This window comes from Pseudopodoces humilis, chromosome 24 (genome assembly GCF_049639895.1).
Source record: "Pseudopodoces humilis isolate 2021_Gansu_Grassland_sample_001 chromosome 24, ASM4963989v1, whole genome shotgun sequence".
NCBI lineage: Eukaryota > Metazoa > Chordata > Aves > Passeriformes > Paridae > Pseudopodoces > Pseudopodoces humilis.
Genome location: NC_142223.1, coordinates 5,515,073 through 5,529,465, shown reverse-complemented (window position 1 = coordinate 5,529,465; position 14,393 = coordinate 5,515,073). Strand labels below are relative to the sequence as shown.

General features: G+C 45.9%; 1 protein-coding gene across 2 annotated transcripts in view; it reads left to right on the top strand.

Moving 5' to 3' along the window:
• MIB2 (MIB E3 ubiquitin protein ligase 2) overlaps positions 1-14,393 on the top strand; it is a 40,194-nt gene extending 25,801 nt beyond the window's left edge. Inside the window, exons 7-19 of one of the 2 annotated variants that reach the window (XM_005530422.3) lie at positions 169-276; positions 1,327-1,431; positions 2,068-2,230; positions 3,042-3,175; positions 4,924-5,072; positions 5,726-5,882; positions 6,401-6,555; positions 7,091-7,217; positions 7,566-7,796; positions 9,029-9,207; positions 10,209-10,393; positions 11,109-11,174; positions 13,130-14,393. In XM_005530422.3, coding sequence (XP_005530479.1) covers positions 169-276; positions 1,327-1,431; positions 2,068-2,230; positions 3,042-3,175; positions 4,924-5,072; positions 5,726-5,882; positions 6,401-6,555; positions 7,091-7,217; positions 7,566-7,796; positions 9,029-9,207; positions 10,209-10,393; positions 11,109-11,174; positions 13,130-13,371 — 2,001 coding nt within the window. In that variant the 3' untranslated portion in view covers positions 13,372-14,393. The remainder of the gene's footprint in view (positions 1-168; positions 277-1,326; positions 1,432-2,067; positions 2,231-3,041; positions 3,176-4,923; positions 5,073-5,725; positions 5,883-6,400; positions 6,556-7,090; positions 7,218-7,565; positions 7,797-9,028; positions 9,208-10,208; positions 10,394-11,108; positions 11,175-13,129) is intronic. The other variant, XM_014259181.2, reaches the window with a different exon arrangement.

Here is a 14,393-nt window from a genome sequence, read left to right as displayed (position 1 = left end):
GGAAATGCTGGGCTTAGCAGGAAAATACAGAATAAAGGTTTGGGAGCACTGTGGATGGGAAATGCTGGGTGATTTAGCCATCTATACCTTGGCTATCTTCTTTCCCCACTATTAAACAACGTGATTTATTTTGGGGCTTTCCCCTCTTGTTCTTGTTTTTGTCAAAAGTTCATTGGCCAGACAGGGACTGTGCACAGGATCACAGACAGAGGGGACGTGAGGGTCCAGTTCAACAGTGAGACCCGCTGGACTTTCCATCCTGGAGCCCTGACCAAGGTAGGTGCTGCATGTGGCCTGGAAATGCTGCAAGGAAATCACTGAACCTGCTGGGTTAGGGCTCAGTGTGTCCCCAGCAGGTGCTGAAGGAACACCCTGCTCTTCTAAACACTATTGTCCTGTTTTATGAACTTCCCCATTTGCAAGTCCTTAAGGTAAACTCCATTTCTTAATTTCAGCTTCCAGTCTCTCATCCTTCTGCAGCTGCCTTGCCTTTGTAATGAACCTTTCTCCCCACATAATTTCCCTTTGATTTTTTTTGTGTCTCCATGTTGTTCTTTTTTGCATCTTTGTCTCACTTCTCTCTGATTTCTTCTGAGTCTTTAATCCAGCTCTTCTAATTTTGTGGCTACATTTCCAAAGCTCACAGCTCTGGCCTTCCCCAGAGGTTTGAGGACTTGAGAAGCAGATGATTAGAAATGGAGATAATTAGGTAGTGAAGAAGCTTCTGGAAAACCGCAAAATCCTGATCTGAGCAAGGTTACAATGCTAAAAACTCCCAATACCAGTGGAAAATGCAGTGTCAGACTGTTTACACAAAATTAGTCTGCTCTGAAAAGTGTGTTTTGACACTGCTCCCTTCCTAGCTCAGTGAGCAGTGTCTGGCAGATTGCCAGCACAGATAAACCCTGGTTTCCCTTTTCGGTTTTAAATAGCAAACAGATTTAGCTTCCTTATTAAAGCAAATTAAAATCTCCAGTGCCAAGCCAGGTGTAGCAAGGACCAAGAAAACTACCATGCTTTATCCGGTATTAATTATAAACAATTTGGAGCAAAACAAATTAAGAAACAGCCTGTTCCAAATTATTTCCCTACTTAAATGTGCACTTGGCTTAAAAGAGAATTGGATTGTGTTTATTTTGCAGCTCAGTGGTTACAGCTTTCTTGATAGTTGCATTTATGTTGTGCAGTGCTGTTTTTTGACTCAGCAGGTGTCTTGTTTGTTGGGATTTTGGGATTGGGGTGAAGGGGCTGATCACTATTCATTTTTAGTCTGTGTGTGTGTGTGGCTTAATTCCCCAAAAGCTTATGACTTTCTTTTTCTTGTAGCTCAACACCTTTTGGGTTGGTGATGTGGTCCGGGTGATAGATGATATGGAAACAGTGAAGCGGTTCCAACCTGGTCATGGGGAGTGGACAGATGAGATGGCACCTGTGAGTGCGCGCCAGTTCCAGGACAGTCCAGTAACCTCCTGAGCTTCTCCAAGCCCTCAGCACTTAGACATGGGCTTGTAACCCCCAGAATTCTTGCAGGGAAGCCCCTGCCCAGCCCCTGGTGCTGGTGGCTCTCGGTAACACCATTGTGTCCACGGCACCCAAACAGGACAAGAGTGAATCCAACAAAAAGGATTTGGCTGCTACCAGCTCATGTGAGAGGTTTCCATCACCAAAGTCTTATGCCCTCCCTGGTTCTCTGGAATGAGGCAAGGAGGTGAAAAATCAGCCCAGTATAGCTAAAAGTGGGATACAGGTTCCTCCAGGAGCTGTTAAAGCCCAGAGGAAACCATCCACAGTCCCAGCTTGATCAGTTCTATTCAGCACCTCCTTTCCCAGCCATTTCCAGTGTGTCTGGGAAAACCCTTCTAGGGCAAACCAGTGAAAGAGAAACTGGTGAGAACCCTCTGGTGTCCTCGAAGTGGGAGCTGTCTGCGAGTGTGTCACTTGTCCAGTGCTTCTTTTCACACAGCAGGAGCTGCAGCTTTACGAAAAAAAACAAACAAAAAACCCCCGGCTTTGGGTCTGAGGACTACAGCTTTGGGGGGGAAAAAAAATCCTCTTTTTTCCTTGCAGACCCTGGGGCACATTGGGAAGGTGATCAAGGTCTATGGGGATGGAGATCTGCGAGTGTCAGTGGGGGGACAGTCCTGGACCTTCAACCCTGCCTGCCTGACAGCCTACCAGAGGGAGGAGGAGGCCAACCTGATGACCACGGAGAGTGCCAAGGAATCCAAAAGTGAGGGACAAACCTGGTTCCCCAGGGGCTGGGAGCTCTTTGGTACAGCTCTTTGGATGGTGGCAAAATCCAGATGTTCTTCCCTAGATGGAGAACTAAAGTCTGGCTGTGCCTTACTGGGCAAACAAAGCTGGGCCTTAAGAAAATGCAGGATTTAGGACTTGGAAGTGCTGGGATTAATGGGAAAATGCAGACTAAAACCCAGCTGTGCTTTACTGGGCAAGCAAAGCTGGCCTTGACAGGAAAATGCAGGATTTAGGACTGGGAAATGCAGGGTTTAATGTAAAAATGCAGAATTTAGGACTCAGAATTGCTAAGCACAGCTCTGCCCTAGATTCAGTATTTCCCTCATCCTTGCATTGTCTCAGTTCCCTGTTCCATCCTGTTTCCTGTACAAAGACACTGATTCTTGAGGGCTTGTGAAATATTCCCAGGTCCATGTGTGGAACTGTTGTGAAATCAACAATTGTTTTGCCTAATCTGCCCTGAAATTGAGTTTGGGATCACATGGTGCATGGAGAGGATATTTTCTGGTACTTTGCACATCTGTTCAGAATTTTAAAAAAATTAAAAAAAAAAGTGGCTTGACCATCCTTATTTCCTCTGGGTGTCAGGATCATGTGGAAGAGAGCACAGACTTGCCAGGATTTTTTTATTTTCCTGATGTAGATGGATCTGGAACTGTTTACTCAAATCAGACTTGAGGCAGAACTTGCAAAATTTTTAACTTTGCACTGCTGGGGAGCTGTGACACCTGTCCCCTCAGACACTGAGATGTGTGGTGACAGGTCCATTTTTGTCTTTTTTTCAGGTACTTTGGTGACTGTCCTGGAGAAGCTGCTGTCACAGAGGACAGAGTCAGAGCACGCAGGGTGCCTGGTCATTTGTGCAGCCCTCAACAACACAGCCAAAGTCCGGGAGCTCCTTCAGAAATACCCAGACAAGGCAAGTTTGGAGGACAAAAATGGCTATTTTACCTTTGTTTCTGCTTTTTAAAACATCATCATAAAAGGTTGTAGTCAAGCAGGGGAAAGGATGCTAGAAAAACAATAGCTTTGTCAGGCTTAGTGATATCTCCTAACAGTTGAAACATTGTTTTGCTGCAATTTAGGATTAAATTCACAAGTTAAATGTGCATATTTTATGCCTCTGATTTGTGGCAATAAATTTGTACTAAAGTCCTTACACTACGTTCCCCAAGCTGGCTTTTCCCAGATTTCCTGTGTGGCCACTGCAGCTGTAGAATGAGGGGGGGAGGGGTTTATCTGTATGAAAACAGGAGCAGATATCAGAGGATCTGCTGGAAAAGAAAGGCAGGGGTTGTGTCTGGCTGCACTTGTCCTTAAAGGACCTTGTAAAATCATATTGTTGGAATCAGGAGGCAGAAAAGCTGCCCAGATCTGTGCAGTGTCTTATGTTTGACTGGAGCAGGAACTGGGCTGGACTCGTTGCTGGACAATTTCTGTGCTTGCAGTGTGCCAAACTGTCAGGATGACATCACCTGAAACCTCCTTCAGAGAGGGGCTCGGGGTTTAGGAACAGGGGAGAAAAAAAGTGCCACCAAAGTCTTTCAGTAGTGTGTCCTTGGAAACCATGGGTGACAAAAAGAGGTTTTGCTGTGGCTGTGGGGCTGTGACCCAGGATCAGCTCTGGAGGAACCCCTGTGAAGCTGATTTAGTGGTTATTTGTCTGCTATTTATTATACTTTATTTATAAACTTTATTTGGCTTCTGGGAAGGAGACACAAATACCTGCAATTTTTAAATTGATCCCAGATAGGAAAGTCCCAAGAGTAAGGAATCCATTATATGATCTGTCATTTTTATGAGACTTCAATTTCTACTCTAATATTTATATTAATAAATTAGCTATTTCTATTAGAGTCTTACAGAGAGATCAGGCTGGATTTGAGGCTTACTTAGAGGAAGTTGGAATTGCTTGGCAGGGTTTTTCCAGCTTATCAGCACTGTCTGCCCCATGTAAATGGAAGAGCAGCAGTGACCTCTAATTCCTCTTTGCCCAAAGGACTCACCCATCATTTTGAGCCTATCCAGGGAAGTGCTGCCTCTCCTGTGCTCTAACTGCTGCATAAAATCAGCTGCAGGGAAAAAAACCTTGATTATTAACTTGTTCTCCTTGCCAGTCTGCTGAGGTTTTGTGCCTCTGTCTCCTCTTCTTAGCCTCCCACTGGCTTCAGTAGCTGCTTTGCCTTTTTTTACCTCTTGTTCTTCTTTAACTCTCCAAAGCTCTCACTGCAGCACTTGAGCCCTGAGATCTCCCCTGCAGCCACTGCACCCACTGAAGTACCTACAGCAGCACAGCACAGCGGGGACTTGGCACCTCCAGAGCCTTATGCAAAGCTGATTTGATTTCCTCACACATTTTCCTCTTGGGAAGGGAATTGTTGGCAGAGATACCAAGGAGTGTTATGCTCACAGGCACAGAGCAATTTGGCAGGAGGGCTCTGCTATTGTAGAGCTCCCAGCTCTTTTCTGTCACTTATCCCCTCTTGACTAAACGTGCTGTCCCCTTTCCCTTCCAAAATGTTCTGGAACAAGGTCAGCTGGGAGCTGCTGGCCAGAGAGAGGAGCCAGCAGGGCACAAACCCTTTGGCATTTCTGGGATGTTCTCACCCTTCTCTGGGCACAGGACAAAGGCATCTCTAATTTTCTGTGTCTCTGTCCTTCCCAAAGGTTGATGCCAAGAACCAGGGCAGGACTGCCCTGCAAATTGCCTCTTACCAGGGGCACCTGGAGGTGGTGAAGATGCTGCTGCAGGCACACGCCAATGTCGACCTGCAGGATGACGAGGGGGATACAGCGCTGCACTATGCAGCCTTTGGGTAGGACACCTCCCCTCCTGCTGTCCCTGATGGAAAATTTCTATCCTAGATCCAAATGGACACTCTATGTGAAGGATGTGTGGCTGGTGGAAACTTTTCTCTGGTTTTTATGTTGGGAATTGGCCTTTGAGCTTCAGCCCATAGGAGTATTTCTTTTTCTACAGCAGCATCCTACTTTCCAGAAGGATTTCTACCTAGCACAGGATTTCTTAGCCCAAGCATTTCTTATCCTTCACAGCTAGTTCAGTTTCTATGCTTGGAATTTTCAAGGAGGATCAGAAAAAAAAAATTGATAAGGAGGTTTTAGTGATGATTTTTTTTTCAGGGGATGGGGGACATGATTTAATTATTTGAGATCAATTTGTTTGGTTGATTTCTCTAAGTTTGTGCATTTTCCAGAGCAAGATGAGATTTTGAATTTTGTCATCAGTTACCAGGGAAGAATTCATCATTAAGAGTGGGAATTCCTGTTGATTTAGAGAAGGGAGCGCAAATTAGGAAGGTTTTTTTGAGGTTTTTTTAACACTGAGAGGAAGTGGGGTGGCGCTGAGATAATACAAAACCTGAGTTCTGTTGCTTTGTGAAGAGAAAGAATTTACTGTGTTGACTTACTGGATTGATTCTGATCTGGTTTTGTCCTTGCTTTAAACCAGAAACCAAGCTGAAGTTGCCCATGTGCTGCTGGCTAAAGGAGCCAGTGCAGACCTGCTGAACAATGCCAAGTGCACAGCCCTGTACATTGCTGTCAGCCAAGGGTTTACAGAGGTGGTGAGGGCCCTTTGTGAGCTCAACTGTGATGTCAACCTCCCAGTAAGTTTGGGACCGCAGGGATTTGGGGCAGGGAGGTGTTTGAGGACTTTTTGAGGGGGCTTTTGAGGGTTTGGTTTTGTTCTTTTTGAGGTGGGGAGGTGCTTCTTAATGTCTCCCACCATTTGTGGCTTTGTAGAATTCAAAAGTCGTCCTCCGAAAATGCACTGGGAAATATTCCTGAATTTCAGTACCCTGAAATTCCAGGTTTGAGTCTGACCCTTCTTCATCACATCAGCATTCTCTACTGGACTCAGGCTTCCAGGGAGAGCTGAGCTGCTGTTCCTGTGTGTTGTGGCCACACTCCTGTTCCCAGCAATAAGATTTTAGAGATTTTTTTAAGGCAGGCAGTGATGGTGACTTGAACCCAGCCCATTTTTAGGGTTTGTTTGTGTGCTGGTGGGGCCGTTGTGTGCTGGGTCAGTCCCTCAAAGCTGGTCAGGAGTTTCAGCAGCTCACAGGGGGTTTCCTTGGAGTTTCTGAGGTTGGTAACCTGTGTTTGCTTTGGTCTCCATGTGTAGGATTCCCAGGGAGACACCCCCCTTCATTATGCTATCACTCTGGATTACAAAGTCGTGATTGATATTCTCACTGAAGTTCCCAACATAGATTTCACTGTCCAGAACTGTCAAGGCTTCAACCTGCTCCACTATTCTGCCCTGAAAGGCAACAAGCTGTAAGTGACCTTTCTTTTTTTCCTTTTTTATGCCTTTCGCAGATGTTAATTTGTGCTGGCTTTCTAAGAGGGTGACAGGTGTGCTTCTGGGTAGTTGGTTAAACATTTCTTGGGTTTGGATATGGCTGGATAGGGCTGTTTGCCTCCTTCAGGCCTTCACAGGAAACTCCTGCCTGCTTTTCCCAGCCCATCGTTTTCATGCTTCCCTAGGCTAGGAAATCTGTCTGTTTCTGGACAGTCTCAGATGTTTGGGTTCACACATGGAAGGACAGGAGAAGGTCTTAGTAAAGACTGGGAGTCTCTGGAACTCTTCCAAAGATAAATCTACTCATTATTTTCGAAGCAAAGGGGTTTTCTCCTACTTTATTAAATGATATCTGAGGGCTTTTGTTGTATTCTTGTAATTCAATTTGTGGGTTTGAGGGACTGCTCTTCATTGCTGATGTCAGCACCACCTGATAAAACATTGATAACTCCTGCAGAGGAGAGGCAGAAATTAGTTCTTCCATCTCTAATAACCTCTCCAACTCTCTAGAGCCATAAAGAAGATTCTGGCCAGGGCTCGGCAGCTGGTGGACTCCAAAAAGGAAGACGGATTCACTGCCCTGCACCTTGCTGCTCTCAATAACCACATGGAAGTTGCTGAAATTCTCATCAAAGAGGTAAGAAAGAACTCAAAACCACCATCAGGAAAACCTGTCCCACTCCCAAGCCCCATATTTCCCAACCATTCCAGAGTTAACACTGGTCCCCAGAGTGATGTCCCTGTCCCTTTGAGGAGCTGGCATTGTTTGCCAGGCTGAAAAACAGGGATTGGCATTCCTGGGGGATTTTCCTGTGGTACTGTCAGGGAGGAGAGAAGGGTGTCTTAGCTAAGAATAAAATGGGTTGGAAATGGAATGTTCAGTGAGGATAGAATGGGATTTGGGAGCTCCCAGGCCCCACACTCTCAGTTTTCCAGTCAAGCTTAGCAGCCACATTGCCCTGTGATACAATTCTTGCTTTTCCAGGGTCGCTGTGATGTGAACCTGAAAAACAACCGGAGCCAGAGCCCGCTACACCTGGCTGTGATCCAGGGCCACATGGGGATGGTGCAGCTACTGGTGAGCCAGGGTAGCGATGTCAATGCTGAGGATGAGGATGGGGACACGGCTATGCACATGGCCCTGGAGCGCCAGCAGCTCATGGCCCTCGCCATGGAGAAGCGGGAGGGGGAGATGGGAGCGTCCCTCCTTTCCAAGGTGAGCAGAATTCCAGCAGGAAAATCTCTGTTACAATATCAGCAGGCTGTGGAGTCTAAGGGGGTGAAGGAAGGCAGGGGAACTCTAAGTTCCCCTCCAGTTCCTTCATCCAGTCCAGATGGGGATCACAGAAACCAGCCTTGCCTGTGGGAAAGCAGGAATAGATCCTCTTGAATTTATAGCATGAAACTTGACATAGTCAGACAACAATTCAGAGCTGTCTCTGATATTTTTATGAGACAAAATATTTCTGGACATGGGAAAGGTCATGAATCCAGAGCCAAGAAACTCCTGGGTTTAATTCACGCTCCAGAACCACAGAAATTAATTTCTGTTTGATGGCATGGAAAATATGAGGAGAGCTGACCACAGACACCCAGTTATCTGCAGATGTACAGCAGAGGGAGAGGGTAGATGGAGTAGCCTGGAGGAGAAGGGGGAAGTTGTTACAAAGCCTGAACTGGATTTCTCTCTGCTGCTCTGTGTCTGTGGATATAAAGATCTAGAAATCAGTTCAGGATAGGCCAAAGGTGCAGAGATAATTTAATTCACTGGAAAATCTAGCATAGATTTTGTTAAATTATTATTATTATTTAATTTGAAATGGTCAGAATAAGCAAAACCACCCATTCCTCCTTTTCTAGCTGTTGGTGCTTGGAAGAGCCCAGTGCATTGTGCTTCCATCCTGCTCCTTACCAAACCACCAGGAGATGATGGCTCAAGTGCTGGGCCAAAGTCCTGGAAGTCATCAAGAGGGATCTGTGCCTACCATTTCCAATATTATTTACAGTAACATCATCTCTAAATGCTGTAGATTCCTTCACATCTGATTTTACTTGCCCTGACTGACATGCTCTGGTTGTTTAAGTCAGTGGAATACGTGACTTGACTTCAAATTATTTGGGATCATGCACATCAAAGTTTGGCTCTTTAAATAGCTGTTACTTAGGGCCCCTGCAGCCCCTGTAGGGCCTTCAGCTGAATGCCCGTTTCTCTGATTTGTAGGGATAATCACCAGGTAGGATCAGTCTGAGGCACTCTTGGCCCTGGAATGTAAGATTTGAACCCATTAGTTATGTAAAGGCAGAAAGTACCTTTGTGTGCTTTCAAAAAGTTCCACTTCCAAGTTTTCAGTACAAGGTTTAAGACTTTATTTAGATTTTGATGCAAATCAGAGCCAAAGGATCAGAAGCTTCTTCTGTTGACAGAGTGTGTTTCTCAATTTCTTTTAGCTGCAGGCTTCTGGCTTCCTGGGAAATGTGGAGCTGAATGTTGGGACTGCCATTGCCTGCTACTTAGCACAAGAAGGAGCAGATATTAATTATGCAAATCACCGGGGAAAGTCTCCTTTGGACCTCATTACAGATGGAAGGATTGTCCAGATCGTCAAAGACTTCTCACAGAAATTCAGGTAATGAGCCTCAGGAAACCCTTGCAAACCAGAGTTTTCACCAGCCCTGGTGTCTCTGCAGTTGCTCCAGGAGGGATGGAGAATCTCTGAAAGCCTCTGGACATCACCCTGAGCACATCCTCTTTGTTCTGGTGCTGCCCTGAGTTTCTGGAGTGGTGATGTGAGTGTGTGTGCTGAGTTTGGAAGGATTGGGAAAAGCAGATTAATGAGGCTATGTGCAAACTCAGCCCCTTGGCAATCTGAGGAGCCTCTGAGGCCAAGAGCAACTTTGCAGAGTAATCCTGGGTTCTATTTTGCTTTCATTTGATTCCTTATTGACAGATATTTAAAGAGAGTGCAAAAAAAGAGTGGGCACCAAAACCCACAGGATTTATTCCAGTGCTAGATAAACACTTGTATTGAAGCTGATAAGAGAAATAGCTGAGAAAAGGGAGAGTAGAACAAGTCAGAGCTGGCTTTATCTCGGGTTCTGAGAAACATTTTTTTTGGATTTGGACTTTGTAAACATGAAAGCAGAGTTCTGTTTGATCTGAGGGCACAGACTCGGTGCTGTTCCTGCCGGAGGAGGAGCCACCCAGCAGTGCTGTCACTGGCCACTGCAAATAACAGGTGAAAAGTGTCCCTTTAACATCTTCCACAGGAATTCTGTCAGTGGAATATGTGTTGGATTGAGGTTTTTTGCTTAAAAAATGTCATTTCTGTCAGGCTGACATTGCTCATTATTGCTTTCAGCAAATAATTGTGCTGTTAGCTGTTACCTCCAAAAATGCAGTTTCAGATTGTGTAAATATTAGAGATCCCTGCTCTTTTCCTTTCTTTTTGGACAGAACTGGTCAGGATCCCAACTGAGCTTGTCCTAGCACGGCAGGGAAGGTTCCCAGGTTTATCCAGCTGGGCCTGTGCTGCTCTGTCTCCCTGTGGGTATTTCCCAGGGATAATTCAATGTTACCCACTGCTGAAGGGGCTTGTGGCTCACATTTCCTGCTGGCTCCTGGTTGCAGGGAACAGCAGGTTTCTTCTGAGAGCTCAACCATCACCTGCAGCCTTCGCCGTGTGCACACCACGCCCAACACCATGACCAACCTCAGTGTCTCCAGCGTGGCAGTGCCCACAGAGTGCCTGGTCTGCTCAGAGCTGGCCTTGCTCATCCATTTCTTCCCATGCCAGCACAGTATTGTGTGTGAAGGTGAGTCCACACTGACTTTTTCCCAATTTTCTTCATGTTTTTCTCCTCTGTTTCCCCACCCAGCCTCCCTCTTTGCCCTGTCAGAAATCCAGGCATCTAGACACATAGCTTTTGTGCTGTTTGTGTCCTAAAGCAACGCCAGCATGATTTCAGCATCTCAGACAGCCGTAGTTAACTCCGAAAAACACAGAATGTTCTGTCCACCTGCTGATTGGGATTCCAGGCAGCTTTGCTTGGGCTTATAATGCCTGGGTAATTCAGAAGGAAAGCCAGTTCTGGCTGTCAGTGCTTTATCCCCCGAAAACCTCCTGAGAAGGATTTCCCTCTCCTCTGGCTTTCATAACTTTTCATTCTTCAGGATTTCAGCTGATTTAAGAGCAGTCTGCTCAGACTTGTCAGCAAGTTCATCTCACAAGGCACAATGTGAACAGAGGGAGTTCAGTCAGAACTCTGTGCCAGAGCTTCATCCTCTTCCCCCAGAGCTGCAGCAGCTCCAGGGGCACAGAGCAGGGAGGATTTAAAGGTGGTGTGTTTGCTGCTGACCTGGGAACGATTAAACAAGAGAGCAGGGCACAGCTCAGAATGCAGGTAATGACCTCATTCTGTGCAGGAACAATCCCTTAATCACCCAGGGAGGCCTCAGGTTGTTCAAATCTAATATTCTTGAGTCTGTTGTGGGTTTAATTGTCATCTCTCCTTGTGTAACTTGTGGCAGAATGCTCCAGGAGGATGAAGAAGTGCATCAAATGTCAAGTGACAATAACCAAAAAACTGAAACAAGGTATGTCCTGGCTGTTCCTGCTGATCAGGGCTCTGGGGAGGGTCCTGCACAGGCTTAGTTTGCGGGGTATCAGTGGTTTTCAGTGAAATAAGGGAGTTCATTTATTTTGACTTTGTGTGTGTGTGTGCCTGTTGTGTTATCCACCTTTAGAGAGAAAATAAAGTAGATTTTAATAGATTTTCTCAGGTGTCCCAGGCCAAGCTTAAGCTGCATAGACAGGACAGGACATTGAAGGGAGCTTTACCTGGGCCTGGCTTATTTTTTATATTGAAAGCAAACACCAAGTTTCCCAGTCTGGTTTCACATGGGGTGATTTAACAGTGAAAATTCATGAGGGAGGGAAAAATCACATCTTGTGCAAGCCTTACTTCTCCCTTGGCTGAGAAATCAGTGTCTGTGCAGGGCTGGCATGACCCAGCTGTCCAGAAATCTCAGAGGTGGAGTATTTCAATAAAGCTCTTCAGCCCAGTTTCAGACAGATTTGTCTCCTGTCCATGTCAGGATGAGCTGTAATGTCAGTAAGGCAGCAGCAGGGTTTGCTTTTGCCGTGGGATTGATGCAAGTTGCCACTGAAGACTTTTCCAGAGTGGTTGTGAGGGCTGAGATCACTCTCAGGGCACTGTGAGTATTTAATTGCATGTCCTGCTGCTCGTGACTGAGCGTTGTGGGCTTTTTTTGGAGTCAAGCTTGAGCCTTGTGATTTGATGCCTGGAAAAAAAAACCAGGAATCAGTCCCATGGCATTGGACATGCACAGCTGGCAGAGCCAGAATTCCTCTTTGGAACTCCATCATGCCAGAAATACCAGTTTTGACCTGACAGTGGACCAGGAGCATTTGTCTTGCCTGCAGACTGGCAGCAAAATAATGATGGGAATTCCAAATAAGACATTTGCAGGCAAATTTCCAGTGGAGGAGGAACATCAAGGTCTCTTAAATACCAGCAGGATTTCCCTGGCAATGATGTCTTCAGTGCTTGCTTTTGACAAACTCCACTGATATGAAATCACTTCTTGCACTACTGATGTGCAACTAATTCCAGAATGCTGAGGACATCTGTAATGAGGTGTAAAGCTGCCTAATCAATGATTCAGGAGCAGAAGATGAGCAGTGAGAGCTGCATTGAGCTGAAACCAAGAGAATGTTTACCCAAACTCCAGTTATCTAGGATTTGGGATTCTTTCATTTCACAGAGTCGACCAAATGACTCATTTATGTAGCTTCATTTATGTAGAAACCAACACGAGTGATTCAGCTGGTTTCTTCTTGTGTGACTATGTGTGTCCTGAAAGACACACACACATTTCTTAGACATTTCTTAGCCAGAAATTGGAGTCCCAAGTGTAACCATGAGGTTGAGAGAACACAGTGCCCTGTAAGGATTCCTGGATTAGTGGGGCAGAATATCACAACCAACTCTGAATTTTTTCACTTGAAGGGAGCAGCATATTCCAGAGCACCAAGGCAGGAATCTCAGACAGGATTTAAAAAAACACTCAACCCATCAAGCCGTCCCAAACACACCCAAACCACTGAGCAAGTAAGCAGAGGAAAGGCTGTAAAAAGCATCACCCTGAGGATTTTTATTTGACCCCTGGCCGAGACTGAGTGCGGAGAGCGTGGTGTGAGCGATGCTGCTGTTGAGGGGCAGCTGTTTCTGTCATTGCATGTAGCCAGTAACTGTATATCATTCCAATCCGGGTTATGTTGTGTTACTATTAACCAAAAGTGTCCAGCTAAAATTACAGGCTCCTTCTTGTAATCCTTTACATTCCTTTTCCAAATTTCCAAATCATTGGTATTGAAGGGAACCTTCAGTAACATCATTGTTACATCTGGTCCCACTGCTTCTCTAAGAGGTGCCTGCAAAACTACTGGTTGTTTCGTAGCTTTTGCCCTAATATCGTCTTGGGTTTTTTTGACCTCGTGTGTGGTTAACGCCAAGCTCTGCCCACAGACAGCACAGAGGTGGAGTGCAGCCCCAGCTCTGAGTGCACGGAGCAGAGGAAGCTGATGGAGGAGCTGCAGAGCCGCTACCGGCAGATGGAGGAGAGGATCACCTGCCCCATCTGCATCGATGACCAGATCAAGCTGGTGTTCCAGTGCGGGCACGGCTCATGCCCAGACTGCAGCACGGCCCTCACAGTGTGCCCCATCTGCCGCCAGGCCATCCGTGAGAGGATCCCCATCTTTGTCTGAGGATACTTCGCTGCCCTGCTGGCCCCAGCCCTCCTTTGCTTCCCCTCCCTGCAGGGGCTTGGCTCTCTGGAAGAAGGAGGGAAGTACAGGAGGGATGTGTCAGGAGGAGTTGGAGTCCCCTCTGGGGGTCTCCCAGGGACGGGACAGCCCCTCCCTCAGTGGGCTGAGGGAGTGTGCTGCTCATCCACTGCTGCCACCAGACCCACCACACTTCCAGAGCAGAACTGAACAGATCCCCTGGGATGTTCCAGGGGCATCTAGGACTGCTCCAAACTCCTACTCAATTCCCGAGGAGATCCTGGGGATCAGCTCTCCCAGATGTCAGGGACAGGGAGGTGATGTCCCCAGACAGCCCCCTCTGAACCCTGGGGCTCAACAACAGCAAACCTGGATGTCAGGAGGTCCTAAAGACAGAGTGTGTGCCTTAGAGAAAAAGTAGTGAACACTGATTGGAGAAAATCTGTTACAACAAATATTTCTGACCTCTAAGTGACACTCTTCTTCTTCATCTTCTTCATCTTCATCTTCTTCTTCATCTTCATCATCTTCTTCATCATCTTCATCTTCTTCTTCATCTTCTTCTTCTTCTTCTTTCTTCTTTCTTCTTTCTTCTTTCTTCTTCTTTATTCTTCTTCTTTCTTCTTCTTTCTTCTTCTTCTTTCTTCTTCTTCTTTCTTCTTCTTCTTTCTTCTTCTTTCTTCTCCTTCTCCTTCTCCTTCTCCTTCTCCTTCTCCTTCTCCTTCTCCTTCTCCTTCTCCTTCTCCTTCTCCTTCTCCTTCTCCTTCTCCTTCTTCTTCTTCTTTTATTTTTTTTTTGGCACAGCCATGTGTTCAGAGATTCCTGAGCTTTCTATCCATAATGCCAAAGGCAGGTGTTAAATACTCCAAAGTGTAAAGAAAATAAATAGTAATAATTAAGATAAAAGGAGGAGGAAAAAATTTTGTTTCTTTGTTTTGCAGAAAAACTTAATAAAATAAAAATATATATTTTCCTGAGCATTAAAAATGAATGTACAAACAGTA